Below are 21955 nucleotides of genomic sequence, written 5' to 3'. Positions count from 1 at the left end.
AACTTTTGTCGTGAAGCATTCCTTTTCGTTCTCTTGGAAGATGATTCTAATAGCCAGCTCAGAGATTCTCATTCTGATTTTCAACTTGTGAGTTCTACAACTTCTGGGAAAGAACTGGTGTTTCACCAGCTTGGACTAACGTTGCACGATTTAAACCAATTATTAAATTCGACGACACTGGATTTGAATCATAACACCTGCATTTAGATTTTGCTGCTGTTCATCTTAAAAACGAATCATTCTCCGGTTATGAACACTTAATTCAACTGTTACATGAAGAAGATTCACAATTTATTATTAAAATCACCACCATAATTCCTTGTGATTTTTGAAATGATGTCCCCAGACAGAGGAAGGTGATCTTTAACTTTCTAATGGGCTGACAAGCTTAGCATTTAGCGGATTTTCACTTTATGAAGTCCATAAATTGAGAAACTCCATCAACCTTCTTAACGATCAAACAAATTATCTCAATTCCCAGATTTTATAATTTAAGAAAAGTAACTTTAGGCTTACCCGTATCGTTTCTAATTTTACAGTTGCCATTGAAAAACTGGTTACTTGGACACGTCACGAACTTTTAGAACTAATGTGCACCACTGCACCGAATTACCGATTTTTAATTACATTCTTAAATTTTCAGCTGATAGAGCAATATTTTGGTTTGATCATACAAAGCATATTAGATAATAGGATCAGCGATGTACTAATTAAACTAATCTAGCCAGTAATATTCTACAATATAATACAAACCTACGAGGCACTCAGATGGAATGGGATCTAGGACTATTTTTTATCAATGTTTCAATGCATACCTCGTATCATATGGCATAATAACAGCAAATTTTCACATCACTCCACAAGTTCCTATCATCCATGACGGCAGTTATCATTTTCTGTATAAAATACTTAACAATTAATTTCTCACTAATTCGTCGTATCTTCGCCTACAAACACCTGAATGTCCCATATGGATACCATCTGGATTTTTTTTAATTTGATGTTTCACTTTGTCAGAAGCATCGTATGCTTGAACTCTGTACAATCTCTCTTTCGTAATATCAATGCTAACTGCCACATTATAGACTATCGCTATCCAAAGTGAAAGAAATTTATACAAGCCAACTGGACTCCTCCTTACTACAAGGAAATCGGTGCGCATAGATCGTCAACTGAACCACATCCTTGTTGCGGATGAAATGGAGCATTCTCTTAATTATTTCTTTCTTTCCATGTGAATACTATGAATACATCAAGACAGAAACTCTCAACTTATCCACTAGACATTTCGCCAACTTCACTCTAGAATATCACACACTTCCTGCCAACTATAATTTCAAATTTACTTTTAACCTACAAACTACTCAACAAACTAACATCTCTTCTTGCTCTTCTGGAACAGAACAACCTGCCAGGTCATTTTCCAGAACTACATCTGCACCACTCCTTTCCATGGACTATATTCTGATTACATATTTCTCATTTTACTCGCTGTAGGCATGGCTGTGTATTTTCTATAGAAATGCTTACGAGAATAATGGTATTTTTTTCCTTTTGAGAAAGATGCTTCAGATGCTGATCCCAACTATAATTCTTTTTTTCCATTCATACGACCATAATTGCCTTTTTGTGTCTCATCTTTAATAAGTTCCGTTAAAAAGATAAAGATTCATCATTACGGTCGGACATTTCATTGCCTTTAGAAAGGGTCACTTCATCGGTACCTACTACTCCAACGGACATACCGGGCGACACATATAGATACTACCGAACATGACACTAAAATTTACACCGATCCATTAAGGAACTCAGAACGTACGTACGATCAGTGATTTAGTGCATATATACTAAATACAGTGATAGCACTTTTTGATCACTTTGAGGGAAGTAATAACAACGTTTTGATCCTGCTTAGCCGGAACAGAACTATAGTGTTATTGTCATTTTGATATATTTCAGGCTTTCCAATGCTCCTATATTTCCTATTTTTCCTATATATTTGCGTCTCTTCCTATAAACTCTATATTTCCTACACTTTAACGAAACCTACATTTTTGTGGCATTGCTACTTCCACTTGTGAAAATAACATAAAGAAATTAGGTGTGGGCGGTTGGAGGACCTTTTGTCTCCACAGTAAGGTAGTTGAATGGAGACACTTCTGTGTTTCATCCTTTCCTTCCTATTGTCTAAAGATATCACACCAAGCAATATACAGTTAGTGCAAAAAGTATTCATACACCTACAAAATGGAACAAAAAATAAACTAGTTTCGTCATATTCATTAAGAAGTACCGTGAAGTAGTGATTTTAAAGACTTATAAATAATTTATTTAGGTGTATCAATACTTTTACAATTTCCTTATGGTCGTTGCTTAGTACTGGTAAGCTACGTACGAAAACACTAAGAAACTCGTATAAAAGTTTGCAACGAGATAATTACCCATTTTGTTATATTTAGAGTAGAATGTATGTTCATACAACAATTGGTGTAATTTCCATGTGATTTTATGGGATTTTCTTTTATTTGTACCTATTGGATAATTAAAATGTTTCTTCCAGTGGGTAGAAATATTGTTATATGATTTTGTTTGTTCCTTGTTCTTTCAAAGTATTCCAAATGCACAAATGTTTCAGGAAATAATTCAAATGTTCCGTTTTCAAAGCTTCACGAAACCTCATATATTTTTTGTCGTGATTTTCCTATATATTTTTTTCCATTAGCATTGGAAAGCCTGATATTTCAATACTAGTGTTTTTAAGTGATTTATGGTGTTTTAAGTGTCTTCTAACCACAACAGTGTTTTCATTATCTTGTATTTTCATAGTGTATCAGTGCTTTTCTGTCGTCACACGTTAGTGCCTTATAACTTTTTTTTTTTTTTTTTTTTTTTTTAGAAATAATCTTGTGGATTATATTTTTCCAGTTTTTTTGCGTGTGTGTGTGTGTGGGGGGGATAATGATCCTCATCTTTCGGCGCGAGCACATGTTAAACCCATTTAACGCGTGTTATTGTTTACAATCATTAATACAAGCAGACGATACACATGAAATAAACAGGAAGATGCGAAGCCAGCATGACGGAAGCCGAGGAAGAATGAGTCACCCAGAAATCAATCACCTATAAAAATGGAACTGAAGAGGACCAAAGTATCAGTTGACTCTACTGACCGCATAACCTACACCTGCTCCTGAGGTCGCCCTGGACGAAGGAGTACTACCTTACCCAAATCCCTGGAGGCTGCCACGAGCTAAGGAAGTTACCAAAATACCGTATTCTGAAGTCGCTACAGCCGCTCTGGAGGCTGCTATGAGCTAAAGGGTTCCCGTACAAAAGTATTTCCTTCCTTCACCTGTACTTGTAATAAGAAAAAAACACTGATATAATTCTCTTTGTACATACAAAGCCATTTTGTAATATTTTATAGAATAAATTCGGTGAAGGGTTAAATCCCGGACTATTATTGTGTCTACCAAATAGACATTACAATATAGAGTGTTTCAGGTAAACCCTTCAGTGCTTACAGATTTGTCAAGCACGAATGGTTGATGTTAAGAGGGTGGAAAAGAGTTTAGATAGAGAAATGTAAGAGAACTCTCTTTGCTCCACAGGCTCGTGGGGGCCACCGAAAAAAAATTATTAGCAAGGTTAATGCAATATATTTACATATTGAAACGATCGTGGATAAACAAACAACATCTATAGGAAAAAGTTTTTCTTGTGGGGTACCATTTTCAAAACGACCACCATTTAATCGTACAGTCAGATGAAACGCCCAATACTTATAAATCACTAACGATTGAGGATAAAATGGTAAAACAGAAAGTGAGATAGGTAAATGTAACAGGGCACACAAGATTGTTTCCTTCTAAAGTTGCTTGTTTTTTAACCATCTTTTTAATGATGTTCAAAATTACATACAGTAAACTGGTATGTAAAGGTTACTGTGAGACTGCAGGAATCGTGTGGAATACGCTATTATCGCCGAAGGCGAAATTCCATGGCCCCGTTAGCAACATGAGTCTCTGCTACTTTTTAATGGCCACTTCCGAAACCACTGGAAAGCACTTAGTCGGAAGCACAGCAGCGTGAAGTATGTTGTGGATAAGTAAGGGAATAGCTGTTGTGAACAAACTTTTATCGAGCGTGCAAAGAGTAGAGGCGCTTTTACGAAAATTGACACCTAAAATATATGTTGAATACTTTGATTATATCATATGTCCATAACATAGGTATATACAGGAAATAGTATCTAGAGAGGTTGCTCTCATCCGTAACCTACCGTATAGAGAAACTGACTATGTGGTATGATATGAGAAACCTTCTTGGAACGCGTATATCAGAAAGGAGCAGCAACGACTTAACCTCTTCGAAATAAGCAAACAAAAATAAATAAATAAATAAATAAATAAAACGTTTCTTCAGCTTCTCATCTAAGGACATTCATGTCATCCCCTGAGGATGAGACACAAATATTGAAACCCTCAGCAATCGTGAAAGCATATCGGTATATTATCATTATAAATAATGTAAGTAAAAGGCTAATATTGGTATAGTCCATGTACTGTACGGTGAGCTTCTTCTGGGAAAATGGTGGAGAAAAAAGACATAAACTGAGATGTAAACGTATGACAGTAAAAGTTCCTTTATATCCTCAGCTTTATTCTGGTATTCTTTTACATTTCTAATTAAAGACATTTTCTTACTCTTGTAAACACAAAAACATAGTTTATTGGTCATATAAATCCATATTTGAATCATATTTTAGCTTTAGGCCATGTTTGAGCCCGAAATAATGTAAAATGATATTTTTGGTCACATTTTCTACGAATTTCACTTATTGCTCAGAAATATACTTTTCAGAACAACAAGGTTATTTAAAACATCTTAGAAATATTGAGCCCTGTGTACCAGGATTTGAAGGAATACTGTACAGTGTAAGGAGACCAAAGCAGTTGATCTGTCGTAGTATCAATAGCTTTGAAAAAGAAAACTTCCACCTAAGACTGTCTGTCTCTGTCATTCGATTCCTTTGCAAAGATTCGAATGTCCTTGTTGCGCATTGGTGGAAAAGATTTGCATCCGGAGGAGACTTGAAATACACAGAAGAAGAAAGTAATACAGTAAAAATGTTGATAATACATATTCAACTTGATCGAAAATACCACTTTCGGAGACTTTGCCCTGGGCTATTTCCTGAAATAGTCACTTGTGCTTATGATAAGTCCCGTCCTTTCTTACTTTTACACTGAGTGTACGGATATATTTCGAGTATATGAAAATTCTTTTTCGAATAGTATTTTATGTTTATTGGAAAAATGTTTGTTCTAGTACGCCATATTAATTAGTATAGTTTCAGAATATGTGTATAGTTTCGAGTGCTTTAGTAGTAGTATGAAGTTACGTGGTTTTGAACAGTAGTATAATTTCATCATTTGCTGACGAGGGATAGGGGAAGACTTTCCGATGTAAGTAGTTTCACGTTTTTATGAGTATATTATGTTAGTATAGCTTGAAATTATAATAAGTGGGAGGATATGGGTATGCGTTTATAAAACTATTGGCAGGGGCATTTCCTCTTACATCTGCAGCCCGAAAAACACCTTTGTGGTTTATCTTTTATATTAAGTCATATTTTGTCATTTTAAGAGCATAAATGAATGAGCATTTTTCACAGTTTATGGATCATAAAAATCCGAGCTCTACACAGTTCTCTGTGATCCATCAAGAACACGGACATTGATTCCAATGAAGACACTGTTTCTTGTGCAATATTAATCAATCCTAACAACGGCCTGATATTTGTCTCGTGACCTGTTCATGTTAGTAAACTGTGAAGATGAGCTGTACTCCGGACGAATTACCCAAAAGACCATGAACTACTTTTTATTCAGCACCGTGCGAAAAATGCAAGAATTATTGGAAATAATTGGAAAATTAAGACACCTTAAACTGCACACCAGATGAAATTTTTAAATAATAAATCCCTACACACAAAGAGGTTCTCCAAGAATCCTTGTTGTGAACAGATGGTTTGGAATGACGAATATTTATCTGCTTACTCTACGTTGTTTGCACTTTGGATACTTTTTCCTTGGTTTTAGTTCTTCCTTTCTGCTGTTTTTTACTTGGTTGTACTTCATTAGTTTCGTTAATACTTTGTCAAGTGGGAATTATTTTACATACTTTGCATTTATTTTTGAAATAAATGTGGTCAAATTTTCTAAAAGCAAATCTTTCCGTTTGTTTCTTTCTTTTCAAACAAATATGCTTAAGGAAATTGTTGAAAATCCAATGAAAATCCAGTGTTGAAAATTGCAATGTCTATGTAACCAAAACCTGAATAAATTTTGCTGCGCAGAAGATGAGTTACTTTTCTTTCTTCTTTTAAGCTGAGCTCTTAAAATATTTTTTTTTCTGGAAAACAAAGACTTTTATAATTTATTTTCTATAAAGTCCTTCTGCAAGTATTAGTATTGATACTAAACATACAAACACGATAAGAAGGATCTTTAAAATTATGATGTTTATAAAAACATGTAATGATATTCGTTATTTCTGTCTGGTATGTGGGGTCCTTGATCTTTGTGGTGGACAAACAGGGTGAATGTGAGTATTCTCGGAGATCTCTCGTTTCCAACGACATTCTCCATTCCACTATTATCATCGCCTCCTTTAATGTCGGTGCATAATCGTAAGACGTTAAACTAAAAAAAAGTTCCTATTTTTGAATTAGAACAAAAAAAAAACTATTTTAAGCTAAATTTCATAACAATTGTAGCTTTTGTTATAAAGAGAAATTTGAATATTTAAAATTTAGGAATAATGCTAATGTTTGATTATTTTAAAATAATCCTAACGCATTTTGAATTAATAGTATCCGATGATTGAAAGGAAAGTAGAATTCTTCTAAAAGCATTCCTTACTAAAACTTCAATAGCTTATGTTTAAGTACATTTGCCTGACTTTGCGCTTAATAACGATCCACTGTGCTGATAAAAACAAATAAATTTTGCACCTTCGCTTCACGTTCCTTGTCTTTTCTGAGGTAGATCAATGTTAAACTGAAGTCCATAATTGCATTCATGTTTAACTTACCAGCTACCATTGTTCGCTTAGTTGTCTCAGACTTATATATCTATACCATATTTTCTTTATATTGCACAGCCTACTGCAATGAATGGTCCTGTAAGAATGCAAAATATAATTTCCAATCCTGGGGTCATACCAACTTAACCTTGTAACATTCTTTCATGAGTTCTTGAATTTCTTTTGTCAAGAAATTATTTTATACGATACTACACGATCGCAGGAACGACATCAAAACATGGATTTCCATATATATCGAGTAAATTCTTGAAACTAGCTTTAGGAAAACGCTAATTGCACACTTCACTCACCGTCCTTTTTCATGAACTAGCAAGAATAACTCTTAGTAATTAAATAGTCGAATGGTAAACTGTGTGGAAAATACCAAAATGTTAAAACGAAAGGTCGTGGTTCGAATCCACCTAAAGACCTCCGATTTTTTTTCTGGATAAAACTATTTCAAATAATTATGTTACTAAAGATTGATGGTATGTCAGAAAGAACTTCATAATGACGTAATTTACAGCAAGAAACAATTGCTTCATACCAAAAGAATCATATACATCAGGAACCAACAAATATAACGACTTTCTTGGTTTGATTGTTCTAAGTTGTAACAAATGAAGCCATAGCAAGCAATTGTAGATCGAATTGTTAACTGTCGAAAGAAAAGCACCCTTAATCACAAAGAGTAGCTACACAAGAGATGAAAAAAAGTTTTCTTATGGCTTTACGTTCTAATGTTAAACTTTGTAGCTATATTTGCTCAATGAAGTTACATTTTTTAAAATATTATATTTGTCTGAAAATGTGTTGCATAAAAGTTTTAGGATTGGAAAGTGATTTAAATAAAGTTGTGTTAGTCTGGAAAAAGTAGTGATGTAAAATAATAAGCTTTTAAACGATTGAGATATATTTTTAGTTTAATGATTTGAATAATTACATACATATACACATATTTTGTTTCATAAATGAAACGATGAATAACGAAAATAAGTATTCAGGAGTAGGTAAAATATTATGCTTTACGGTGTCCTGAGACTAATAGTGACACTCTAGATGGCGTTTATGCCCATGTTTAGTCCCCATCCACACTCCTAGGGGGTGGGAAGGAGATGAAATGTAAAAGTGATTATCGATCGATATTAGTTGAGTCTATAGTTTTAGAGATTGCTGAGAAAAATAGTGATACTCCAGATGCCGTTTAAGTCCAAGCTTTGCCTCTATAAGCAGCGCGGGTAGAAGGTAATGGTGGCATGTAAAAATTGTCGGAAACGACTGATGTTAGTGTCGAATCCATGGTTTTCTGCGCTGCTAAGTTGATTGGTGACAGTTCAGATACCCTTTAGGTCCAAGTCCAGCCTCCAGTGAGAGTTAGACTCTTAACGTTCTAGAAAAACATGAAAGTACGGAACGTGTAAGAATAACAAAAAATGGCCTAATTTAGAATCAAATCCCTGAGACTAGTGATGAGACTCCGGATGGCGTTGGTCTGTTTAGCCCTCACTAACACTCTAGGGTGTAGGAAGGGTGAAATGTAAATATAACCGAAAACAATCGAAATTCGTTGAATCCACAGTTTTCAGTGCTGCTGAAATAAATAGTCACGTTTCCGATGGCATTGAAGTCCAAGTTGAATCTCCATCAGCTTGACCCAGGTCGCTAAGATGCTAAGTGCAAACCCCGATAACATGTAAGCTGAACGGGCATGTCAGCTTGATTGGAAATTTACGAGGCAATGGCGAATACGTTGCGCACATATATATGTGCGCTATGTAAAAATACATGTTTCAGAATCCTAAGGTACTCACACAACAATTTTTCTATTGGGAGTTTGGCTACGGCCATATCATTTAAAGTACTCACAAACTACCTGTATAAAAATTCTTGCGGAACCATTGCAGGATTCTGAAACATGAAGACTTGGATAGGGCACATACTAGTTCCTAAATGAAGTCTTGACCCGACTAAGGTAGGTCCCATAGTATTCGAGCTATGGACCTTTAAAGTTAATTTCTTCATGTTTTCGGCAACCTATAACTCCGAAAGGAAACACTTGTGCACCCAGGTTCATCTATACTTTTTGTCTTATCTTGGTGTCGGGAATCACCTCTTAAACGTTGTCGGTGTTGCTTTGAAACCCTGTATATTGTGAATAATAATTATTACTGTTGAGATCGGTGTGCGATCCTAAGGACTTTTTCTGCAAGGTTTCTGGTTGAAAGTTAGGAAATATTTTTGATTGACACTTTTGAGTTATATGTGGGTGTGCACGACATCTCCTAGATGAGAATTTTCAGTATCATCAATACTTTTTCATTATTGTTTCTTAAAGCTATTTTATTTTGTTGCACATCTTGTTTGATACAAATATACAAAATGAACTAATGGAATCTTCAAATGTCATTCCCAGTATTCAATCTCCATCGGTTGACTCAGCGGAATCAGGCGAAACCTATATCCACGGCATTGACTCAGACACCAGCACAGGTAGGCCTACCAAAGGCCACTTTTTAGCCACTCCTAGATCTGCGAGAGTGTTACGTTGTCAGAACTGCGGAAAGTTTTATGTTAGTGCAATTGAATTAGCCATTCATATACGAAAAGCATCCGATCATAAAAACAGAAAAGGATTGCCTTCCTATCAATCATAATAGCTTTCCTGATTATAAAGCCAGAAATATTAGCATCACTAACTGCAATGGTAGCGCACAGGATTTAACGTAATCCAACTTGGGTAAACTGTTGACGTCATTAAAATCCCCTACACACATCCTAAGACGTGTCCCTCGTAGTGCTCGAACTCAGATTGCCGATGCACTTTCCGAGTTGTTACAAGTAAGTGTTTCAAATGAAGAAAAAAAAAAAAAAAAAGAAAAGAAAGAAAAGGATGGATTGACAGTATTTCCATCTATAGCATTAACTGCTCCCAGACAATCCGAAAATATAAAAAAATCTTACCTCATGGGCAAAACAAAGAGTTCGTCTTTGGGATAATATAGGTATTAACGCCTTAACTTCACATTCACCAAAGATCAAGAAATCTATACCTAAACAGAATATGTCAAATCTAAAGATTATAGAAAACAAACTAGCCGATGGTGGCACCCGAGGAGCAGCACGTTTACTAATGTCAAATGATAACAGTATCAGTCGCTGACATCTCTGTTTTCGAGACGTTATTGGAAAAGCATCCAGCCCACCCTCGTGCATTTATTTTACTGATTCTTCCAGAAGACCAAAACAGGCTTTAAGAAATTTCAGTAAACGAACTTAAAAATGCTATCAATTATTTTCCATCTAGCAGCGCGGAAGGTCTGGACTACCTTCGATTCTCAAAGATGTTTTATCTTGCCAAACACCTGAATCAAAGGGAAAGCTCTTAAAATTATTTTGCGATCTGTTCAATCCAATTATTCTGGGGAAAGTACCCTTGGAAATTCGCCCTTTGCTTTTCAGAGCCAAACTTATTGCTCTTAAGAAGAAATGTGGTGGAATCAGAGCTATCGCCATAGGAAATATTTGACGCAGAGTAACAGCAAAAATTATATGCTTCCGAATACGAAAGCCTGTTAACAACATTTGGTCTCCCCATCAACTTGGAGTTTGTATTCTCAATGGAGGCGAAGCAGCGGTTCAAGCAACGAGGGTATATTTTTCCTCCACATACAACGCTCCTAAGGCTATCGTAAAGCTGGATTTTCGCAACTTCGCCGGGACTCTGTGCTTACTGCAGTGTTGAATTATTTTCCCGCAATATACCCATATGTTCACCAGTATTACGCTCAACGCTGTAATCTATTCTTAGGCCAAAACACAGTTTCATCCGAGAGAATAGTACAACAAGATGATCCCCTGGGCCCAGCACTTTTTGCTATAACTATACAACACTGAACTAAACATCTGGTATTAGGATGATGGGACTATCGCTGATAAACCTGAGGCAGTCCTTTCAACGTTAACGCATATAAATGAGAAGGCATCTGCTCTTGGCTTACATTTGAATTTCTCAAAATGCGAAGTTGGTTTTCTTGAATCAGATGAAGCAATATCCGACCTTCTATTCGGAAAATTTGAAGCTGCCCCAGGAATACATCTACTAACCAGGATGCTTCTCTGCTAGGTGCTGCCCTCACAAAGGAAGCATTTACAAATATGCTGCTAAACAAAGTATCCAAATTAGAATATTTTTCGTCTCGTCTTGAGTCGATTTCAGCAAATGCAGCTTTCTTTTTTTACGTGCTTCATTGTCAGTCCCTTACTTAAACTACCTTTTACGGTGCTTTCCATCTTCGAATCAGATTCCACTGCTGAAGAAATACTTGTATGATCATATCCTCAAAATGGGTCTGGAGTCAATCTTAAACTGCTCCTTAAGTGACGACTCTTGGATGCAAGAACCCTTACCTGTTCGATTAGGAGGTCTTGGTATTCAACGAACCGTTGATATAGCGATGCCTACTTTTCTAGCATCCTACCACGGATCTCTTCGTTTAGTCGAGTCTCTCCTTCCAGAAGGTTACCACCTGGACCCAGATGGGATAATTCAAGAAGGCTCTAGCAAATGGAAAAATATCACAGGTACGGATCTTCCAGAAATCAGCAAAAGAGGTTCTCAGGTCTCTTGGTACACACCAATTGCAGCACAATTCCATGAATATTTTTTTACGGTCAGTTGCTGTTCCAGAGGAGAAAGCGAGAGACCTTGCTGCTTCATCTCCCTATGCTGGGGCATGGTTAAATGCATTACTTTCCCACATATTAGGTCTTCACATGTCTAATGAAACCTTTCGAATCGCAGTAGCCTTAAGACTAGAATCAGCTGTTTGTGAACTATGTCGCTGTCCAGCTTGCGGGGATCAAGTTACCCAAAGCGGCCTGCATTGCCTTTCATGCATGAAGAGCATTGGCAGAAACACCAGACATTCCTCTGTTAATGACATCATTTTGCGAGCCCTCACCACGGATGGAATTCCTTCCATACGTGAACCGTCAGGATGTTGTTGTTCCGATGGTAAATGCGACCCGACGGCATGACATTAGTACCTTAGATGAGAGGCAAATCATTAGTATGGGACTTTATATGTTCGGACGCATTTGCCTATTCCAGCCTCCCTTTGACTGTTACGAATGCTGGAGAAGTTGCTAAACGTAGAGAAGCAGATAAGGAAAGGAAATTTAAGAACCTCCTCGAAAAATTTATTTTTCCTCCAATAGCTATCGAGACTAGTGGGGCATGGGGTTCTAGAAGCCTCGATTATACCAGAGAGGTAGGCAGTCGCATTTCTACTGTTTCTGGGGATGTTCGTTCAACATCTTTCCTCATCCAACGCATATCTATTGCGGTCATACGTAGTAACGTTTCGTTGGTTCTTGGCACCTTGTCGCCCGGAACAGAGCTGGAGGTGTTTCTTTTCAAGTACAACATAAACAACTGAACGATATCATAACAATAAATGTTAAATGCACTTTTAATGATGTAAAAGTGATTTTAGAAAATTTTTGTAACATAATCAAAAACAAATATACTGAATGGAAATTGTTAATTAGAAGAAGACGACGACGACTTTATGTACAATCTTGCTTCAATGTATTTATTTCTTTTACAAAAATGTACATAAACACTTCATTTTATATTGGATTTGATGAAATAGTCTCAAAATATTGTTACTACTTCAGGTTTCAATAGTAGAATAAACATGATAATATATTTCCGTATCAAAAAAGAACTTAAATGAATATTTAGAATAAAATGAAACAATCAATGTATATATATTTGGGTGTAGGTATAGCAATGTATATTTTGCGTAAATCTTGAACGCTTGGAGCAATTTCAACCAGTTTGGTACGCATATGGGTTAAAATTTAGAGAGAGTACGGCGCGAGTAAAATACCTCAAGAGACGGGAATTGGAAGGGGTTGCATATAAAAATAATCCCAAACGATCGATATTAATGGTTGGTTCGTAAGCCATAGCTTTCGGGGTCGCTGAAATCAATAGTGACACTTCCAGTGTGATTTAAGTCCAAGTTCGGCCTCTTTAGAGGGAAGAGAGAGAGAGGGAGAGAAGGAGTTAAAAAGATACAATGTCAAAAATGACTGATCAGTGTCGAATTCATAATTTTCGGGGAAAACGGCTGGCCCATTTGGAATGACTTTTGGAACATGGTTATTATTTCACTCAAGCTCGTTTTTTAAATCGTATCAGTTGGATTAGAGGGTACTTTAGCTAGGGGTAGGATGTGTCAAAATTTATGTCAATGGAATATCTGCTGTGTATTTTTATCATTTCTGTTTCATTAACGTTCGTATTTTAGAGAGAAAGGGGCTTTAATTAATTAATTAATTAGTTAATCAATCAATCGATCGATCAATCTCTGTTTCTATTTCATTTGTATACATTGAGATATTCTGATTTATATTTATAGTATTTGTTGGAAGCTGGGTGGTGCAATGATGGAAAAATAATTGGAATCACCGAACCAAGAAGAGTTGCTGCTACAGCTTTGGCAAAAAGAGTTGCAGAAGAAACAAGGTCTCAGTTGGGCAAGTTGGTTGGATATAGCATTCGATTTGATGGACGTTTTGATCCCGTTGATACTAAAATAAAGGTATTTAGTCTAAGAAATCAAGAAGTGTGTTATTGTGATTATTTTTTGGAATGAAATGGTCTTTTGTATTTGATTACTTCATAACTATTAATAAAGTCTAATAGCTTGTAATCAGAAGTTTTGATTCACATAGTTTGCTGTATTGAGTAAGGAAGAAATGAAATTTCTAGTTTGACGTCTGACGATTATGCCCTTTAGGTTAAGGAAGACGTATAGAGTAAAAAAGACGATAGGAAGCAATTATGATGATGAAATGAAACAGAAGGAATAGTTTTCTGTATATTCTGGAAATTGTATTCTAATTGATCAATTCGTTTACATTTTATATGTATCAACATAAATTACACTGTTCAACAAACTTTGATCGGAAATGTGTAAATTCTTTAATTTTACGATTTTATATTCATTTGAACTCCTTCGTGGCTAAGCGGTTAACGTACGCGCTTTTGGCGTGGGAGACCCGGGTTCGATTCCATGTGGTTCGGATTCCACGTTAATCAGGAGGTCTCGTCTGATGTAGCGTCGCTGCTGAAAGGGTCATTAAACTGAAAATCAACAATTTTATATTCATTTGAGCATAGTATAACAGGATTGAATAATAAAAATATATACTTAGCTCCACAAATTACCCTTGTGTGTATTATGTTTCAAACAATTAAATTTTCACCTGTTTTTGAGTCTGGCATCCCTGTACGAACTGGGGTGGAGAATATGAGAATTAAATCAGTCAAATCTGTAGTTTGGTGGGAAGAGACACATGTTTAAGAAGGTAGAAGTTGTAAATGCAAATTATACATGTTATAGGTAAGTGCCATCAATACAGAAGAAACACGAAATAATGTATCAAGCAAAGGAAAACAAGGAAAATTAGAAGTAGTATCACTGTTTGAAAGTCTCTGTAAAGACGTCAGTGACACGCCTATAGGGGAAGGTGGTCGTGAACTAATGATAAAGGCAAAAGACTACCAATCTAAAGAGTAGCAATTTAAATCCACAGAAGGAACATTTTATTTATTTATATTTTTGCGTTGTTTTATAGGTGATGCCAAATATTGTGATATTTTAAAGTAAAGCAAAATAATATTCTTGTTTACAATAAAATTGTGACTATGAAAATTACACAATCACGAGTAGGTAATATTTCATATATTCTCTTGTCGTGTAAAACTCTCAAAATATGTCCAATCGATTGGTCCAAACTTTGATATGATCGATTTTATTATGTTATTATTATTATTTTTATTTTAAGTGTTTTTCGCACTGAGATTATATCAAGACGGAGCGTACAGTTTAACGTGATTTTCGAACCATTCGGCATCACTGGGAATCAAACTCGAGACCAGGCACACCAACTGTGACATGGAAACGAGTTAGAAAATAGCGTTTTCCCTCAAATTTTAGGTATCACTTGGTATAAACTACTTGATAGATCGATAAGTACTTTACACAACTTGAAAGTCACAAGTAGTTAACTTCTCAAATTTCATTTCAAAAATTTTCATTAACATCAGATAGGCGTCATATTTCACACACTCAGTTTGAAATGAAACTCCAATTACCTGCAAACACGAGATCAATACCAGTAGATTTTTATCCATTGCCATATGGATATTCCATGATATATTCCATGATCTGCTCGGGTAGGGAGTTCAGTTTTCCTGTTTAGTTTTAATCGACACCTATAACGGAATGCCTATAATTTTTTTCTAAAGCTAAAATAAGAAAAGGTGTTGGCCTAAATGTCACGCATCCAAAATGTTACTGCGTTTATAATGCGCCCGGCTGACATAAAGAGAGCTGTTTCGTGCATTTCAAATGATTAAACTTCGGGATTTGTTTTTTCGTAACCGTTTGCGTAGTACACAAATATAAGGCAACATATATTTAAATACCTGAGAAATTACTGCACCTCCACATGACAATCGTTCTAAAGTAAAATCCCAGACCGATTCCTCTTTTTATGAGAGGTGTTTTCTTGAAACAGAAAATGAAAATAGTTAAAATTTCGATTGAAAACGAAATTAGTAACACTGTAGACAAGAATTGCATCATCGTAGTGCAATAATATGTCAGATCAAGTTTATGCAGTGTCAGCAGAATTACATCCCATCCGTTTATTACGTCTACATCATCATGCTCGGTTATAACAATCGTTCGAAATACTATCCGTCATAACATCATTATGGCTACTTGTTTAAAGTTCGTAAACGCGTGTGATGTTGTGAAATAATTCTAGTTTACATGTAATGTGTAGTACATGGAAGTTGGAAATCAATAGGAACTATGAAGTTTTATAAATATCAGTACTATATACCTATTTTACAGAGAACTTATTGGACAATTCAGATTTAGTACACAAACTAAGGAAATATTACTACATGTGAAAGTAGAAAATAATGCTTGGTAGCTCTGTTTGTGTGAATTCGCTACGATGGTAGACCTTACAATGTCAGCATGAAGTACATTACTTGTTAAGAAAATGCTTCTATAAAAGTAAAGCGCAATGCATGTACAGCGAAATATTGTGTATCAGTCTCAAACTGAGTGGAACAAATTTACAGTTGCATTGCGATATGTGAAACATAATGTTCAAAAGAGTTGCAAAACAAGTGTAATTAAAAAAATAAATAAAAAATGTACTATTCTGATCTTACGAGAAGTGCTCAGTTTTACGAAATGTTTATTTGTATGTGTAAAGTATTTTAAAGTAACGATCTTATTACGAAATAGATATATTATTTGACCGTTTTTCGCGTTATGTTTCATATTTTATTTAAATATTAATTTACATTTAAGGAAATAGATTTTGAGACGAAGCTTGCGCAGAACGCCATAATGCGTTGTTGCCAAATTTGTATGTTTACTGTAGTAGTCACAATAAGAAAATTCCTGGATTCTAGCGTTGCAGTTCGAGAAGCGGAATTGCGGTAAGGGTCGAAAACTAATTTCTCTAGTAAGTATCCAAGCAAAATTCCATGATTATTTCCTCTATTATCTGGCATCAGTGAACACTCGACACTATCTGGCAACACCACACTATTTAAGCAGTGTTTAGCATAGCACTGGGAACACGTAGTGATCCACCTTAACATTTTAATCCCACCGCCATTTCACACAGGGTTGGTATTGAAACAGAAGAATTGTCCAATCTTCCTTCCGTTAACAATACCTTTCATACGATGTACTACTTGATCCCCTTGCCATTTGAAAATTTTGAGTTGGACCCCGTTTGGGACACTCCGAGGGCCTTGGGGCAACTTTGTTTCCCTCAATATGTGTTACTTTTGAAATGATGACATACGTGTTTTTCAGTTTTGATAGCTGTTGAGCCATTTCTGATTTCTAAGGGTGGGCAAAGACTTTACAATGCAAACTGTAATAACATTTTGACCTGCCGCCATTTCGTACATGTTTACTGCAGAGCGTCGAAACTTATTCCATCGTCTTTCTTTTGAAAATAGCTTTCAAACGATATACTACTTGACCCGCCTTGCCTTTTGATAATTTTGAGTTGGACCCCTTCTGGGACCCTCCGAGGGTCCCATCGAGGTCCCGAGAGTGCCATCTTGTGTGTTCATTGTAAAAATGAATCAAATATTTTGTTTTATTTGTTACATATTTCGATATCGGGAAAGACAACCAAATGAATCAGTGTCTTGTGCTGTAGCTGAAACATTACTTTATCTTATAGTACAATATTTATGATATGTAACGTTTCATTGCGCAGTAGTTAAGGGAATGAGCTAAAATATGTACTGACTTCCGGGTGGTGATCCACCTTAACACGATCTTCATCGAAAAATCCATGGTCACTTCCAGTGATCCGAAACGGTAAAACAGAAGATGTCAAAACGATGAAAGGGGTGTTTTCGTATTTATAAAGTACAGCTTTTCGATGTGCAAATATTTGTCCCAAAATCCCTGCAGCTTCCCAAGTGCAAGAAGCATGTACAACTTAAATTTTGCGAAGAGGAAAAGGGTCAAGTTGTTTGAAAGTTATTGGTACAAGTTTGGAAGGATATGTGTCCGAAAGAACAGGGATTGAATGAACTGAGAGATTTGTAAACACTCACATCTATCGAAAGGTTTAATTAACTGGATGCCATGACTGAATTACTAATTGAGACAATAGTATTTCAAGTACTAGCGTGGCTACTACTAATTCGTACGCTATTACTAATATTCCTATTACAAGTAATATATTATTAGTATTACTAGAATTTGCGTTAAACATATCTTATGTAAGAAGATGCTCGAAGTGAGCCCCATTTACCTCTTGGCAATAGAAAAGGCGATTATGAAATTCATCTCGAACATTTGCGAACTTTTCTGGCGAAATATCCCTACACTCTGCTGTTATTCTTCGCTTTAGGTCTTCTACACTTATAGGTTTTGTTTTGTATACAACGGATTTGAGGTATCCCCACGGACAAGAGTCATTAGGAGATAAATCAGGTGATCTTGATGACCATTCAATGGGACCACCACGACTTATCCACCTGTTGGGGTAAGTAGTGTTAAGATACTTACGCACTGCTTGAAAATAGCGTGCAAGACATCCATCTTATTGGAACCAAATAGCGCCTACATTATGCTCAGAAAATCCGTCCTCATCTGATGCGTTTTCTACCAGATCTATTATATTAAGGGATCTATTGTATTCCTTAAAATTTGTAGATACATATAGCCGTTTAGAGTTTCATCAATGAACAAGGGACCAACTATGTGATTCCCCAAAATTCCTGCCCACACATTTATTTTCTGGAGCCTTTGACTATGTCCTTCCCTGAGTATATGCGGATTCAGATCCCCCCAAAACGTAACACTGTGTGTATTGACACGTTCGCCCAGGGCAAACGTACTTTCATCACTAAAACAGATGTGTAAAAACTGTATATTTTCGGCAATTCTTTGAGTCATGGTTTCATAAAATTCTATGCGCCGATCAAAGTCACCATCTCTGAATTCATGCTTTATATGCATTTTGTAAGAGTTTATCAAAACCTTATCTATTGAGCTTCGTGGAATATGCGTGTTAAAGCTTAGTTCTCTCAGAGAAGTAGTAGGATTGACAGTCATAATTCCAATTACTTCAGCAACTGTTTCTTCCCCTATCTTTGGTCGTCCTGAGCGTGGCCTGTCTTTAACGCTTTTAGTTTCTCGAAATTTTTGCACAAGGTCACATACTTATTGATGACTGACACTGGGACGTTCAGGATACAATTCATTAAAGCGTCTAGCTGTGGCAGGATAGGCGCACATTCTCCAAACAGAAATTTTATTTCTACTTTATCTTCACCAGAACGTGCCCATTTATTATCTTTCATTATGACAATCTAACGTACACTTCAGACAGACAGAGAGAGAGAGAGAGAGAGAGACACGCACACGCACACGCACGCACGCTCACTCTATCGTTGTTATTTAGTTTTCAATCTCCTCTTAGAATACACACATATCACTCTCTAGATTCCGTCCTAGCTCTTTAATCCTATAGAATCAACACTGGTGAATATAACAACAATTAGTCTAATCAGTCTTTTTACGTTTCCATCTCCAACTAGAATCCTTTATCAACTATTTACACAGGCTCTTTGCATAGTAACCGAATCCCCTAACCCACCTGCCTTAACATTCACACAGCCATCTCTTAACAATCGTTATGTACGGTTACAAGATGACTAACGTGGAAGAACAACACACTATTACTAGCTGTTTTCACCTACGTCGATTGACCTTTATCAGGGCATTCCACGAGGTTATACGTATTACGAACACCAGGCACAAATGTAATGGCAACGTTAGCATTACACCTTTACAAGTATAAATCTGTGTGGCTGGCAAGGTCAAACATCAAATGCTCTACTGGGTCAAATGGCAAATACGCTTATTACGGCGCTAAACATTACGGCATCTATTACATGAGGCGTGTGCAGTTCAAACAACCAATCTGTAAACACATTTGTATATCTCGCGATTCACGTGTATAATACCTAATTAGACGGAGGAAAACAAGTAGACACGAAGTCGTACGAACACGCACATTATGGAAATGATCATTCCCACTACGTAGCCTCAACATGAACACAACCCTACCTTTTTTGTAACAAACTGCAAGGGAGTGATCACTGTTTCCATGGCTTTTGGCTGAAGTGAAGGGATGAGGTACTAAAATGCAAAGTTTGTGTATAAAAGTGTGGAAGGGGGGGGGGGAGGAAGCGATTATAGAAAATTTTCACTTTTCGCAAGCGGATATCTAGAAAACTATTAGGAATAGGAAAGAAAGGGAATAGAAAAAGTCTTGTAGGATATTTTATCAGCTTTCTTTTTGAACATAAAAACTTTTTCGCTACGACACATCGTTTTCGAGATATAAACGAAAACCCGAAAAAAGTTACCTCCCCCCGACCCTCCTGTCTCCCTCTCACCTCGTAGGTTCGGGAACTTTCAGTATATTTACCTCCTAACTACTCCAAACACAGCTTTGAAGTAAAAAATTCTGTTCCCGACCATGTCCTCTACACTCCCTTTTGAGCGTTTATTGACTGGACTAAAAAACAAAGATTCTGTTAACATTTTCAGTTCCCCGCAATTTCTCACAGGATTGGTATAGCCACAAAACTTGTTCCATCTTTCTCCTTCTAACAATAGTTTTCAAATGGCCATTTGCAACTTTTGCGTTGGATCTCGTCTTGGACCCTTCGAGAGCCCCTGGGGCAACTTTGTTTCCTTCAATACGTGTACTTTTGAAATAGTTTTCTCAATACAGTTTTCATAGCTGTTGAGCCATTTCAGATTTCTAGGGTGTGACCAAAGACTTTTCAATGCAAACTGTAATAACATTTTGATTTGTCGCAATTTTGTACGTGTTTACTGTAGAGCGTCGAAACTTATTCCATCGTCTTTCTTCTCAAAATCGCTTTCAAACAATATACTAACTGAACCCCTTGCCATTTGAGAATTTTGAGTTTTACCCCTTCTGGGACCGTCCGAAGGACCCAGGGGCAACTATGTATCCCTCAATACGTGATACTTTAGAAATAATGAAATACGTGTTTTCTCCGTTTTGACATATATCTTTCACCGTTTCCGAGTTTTAGAGGTGTCAAAAGACTTTATAGACACCCTGTGCAGCTAAACAAAACAAAAAAAAAAAAAGGTAAGATGTATAAAGAATATCCAAATCGTTTCTTCAACATCAATGTTTGCGGTCTACAATAAGCTTAGTCTGTCGAAAGCAAATAGAAACGGATGCAATGCAGTTCTGCTGACGTGGTATAAACTTATTTTGACATGTATGATTGCATGATGATGATGCAGTTCTTGTGTACAGTGTAGCAAGACTTTTAGAAACTCTTCTGTTCTTTGGCGTATAAAAGTTTTCACAGAGCTACAAAGTTTCAGGTAGTCAAAAAATTGAACTAAATTTTAAAACCAAAATTTAAGATTTTTTTGAACAAGTCTAAACAATTTTCAAACAAAATATTTTAAACAGAGACATTTTAAACAGAGGTATTGAAACCAAATTTAAAAACAGTGCTTAGAAGGTTTCGAAGAAAAGTTTCCGAAAAAAGTTTAAAAATGTTAAATTTACGTTTGGAAGTTTCTTTTTTTTTTCTTTTTTTTTTTAGAAACCTTCAATTGAATGCAAAATATTTTAAAATAAAAAAGAATAATCAAAAAGTTCTTGAAAACTTAATGAATTCAAAATTCTTAAACTTGAAAAAATTTAAGTAAGGATATCGAAACAAATAATTTTAAAATAGTAATCAAAAATTTTTAAACAAAATTAAAAGAGAAAGAAAACGAAATGCTGAACCAATCAAATTGCACTAAGGATAGCTTTCCACTAATCACCTTACACTATGAATTGTAACTAAAGTTCAAAATGTGTAATTGTTGTTGCTACATATCAAAGGTGTTAACAAAGGTTACCTATCAGGTTTCAAGTTCTAAAATTTCTCCCACCGTAGGCTATGCGTCGTACCTACAGTCCTAAAGTTCAAAAAATTTTCAAACTAAAATTTAAAACTGATCAAAAGAATTTTAAACAAACGTTTAAACAATCGTCTACCAAACAATTGATTTTTTTTTCCAAGTTTTCAGCCAATCAGATTCCACTAAGGAAAGTTTTCCAGCAATAATAATATATTTGGTTTCAAGTCCTAAATATTTCCACCAATGACATAGCTTTAATCCTAAAGTTCAAAAATTTTCAAATTAAAATTTTAAGACAGTTATCGAACATTAACGAA

General features: G+C 35.8%; 1 protein-coding gene across 7 annotated transcripts in view; it reads left to right on the top strand.

Annotated features, from left to right (window-relative positions):
- The window catches only part of LOC145660614 (putative ATP-dependent RNA helicase DHX35), a 589276-nt gene that overhangs the window by 160652 nt on the left and 406669 nt on the right, over positions 1 to 21955 (top strand). For all 7 annotated transcript variants that reach the window (XM_081725887.1, XM_081725888.1, XM_081725889.1 and 4 more), the window contains one exon: positions 13518 to 13700. In XM_081725887.1, coding sequence (XP_081582013.1) covers positions 13518 to 13700 — 183 coding nt within the window. The remainder of the gene's footprint in view (positions 1 to 13517; positions 13701 to 21955) is intronic.

The sequence above is a fragment of the Thermobia domestica genome, chromosome 9, assembly GCF_964235325.1.
Source record: "Thermobia domestica chromosome 9, izTheDome1.hap1.1, whole genome shotgun sequence".
NCBI classification, from domain to species: Eukaryota; Metazoa; Arthropoda; class Insecta; order Zygentoma; family Lepismatidae; genus Thermobia; species Thermobia domestica.
Note: the sequence above shows the minus strand (reverse complement) of the source record. Positions and strands in the feature narration are given on the sequence as shown.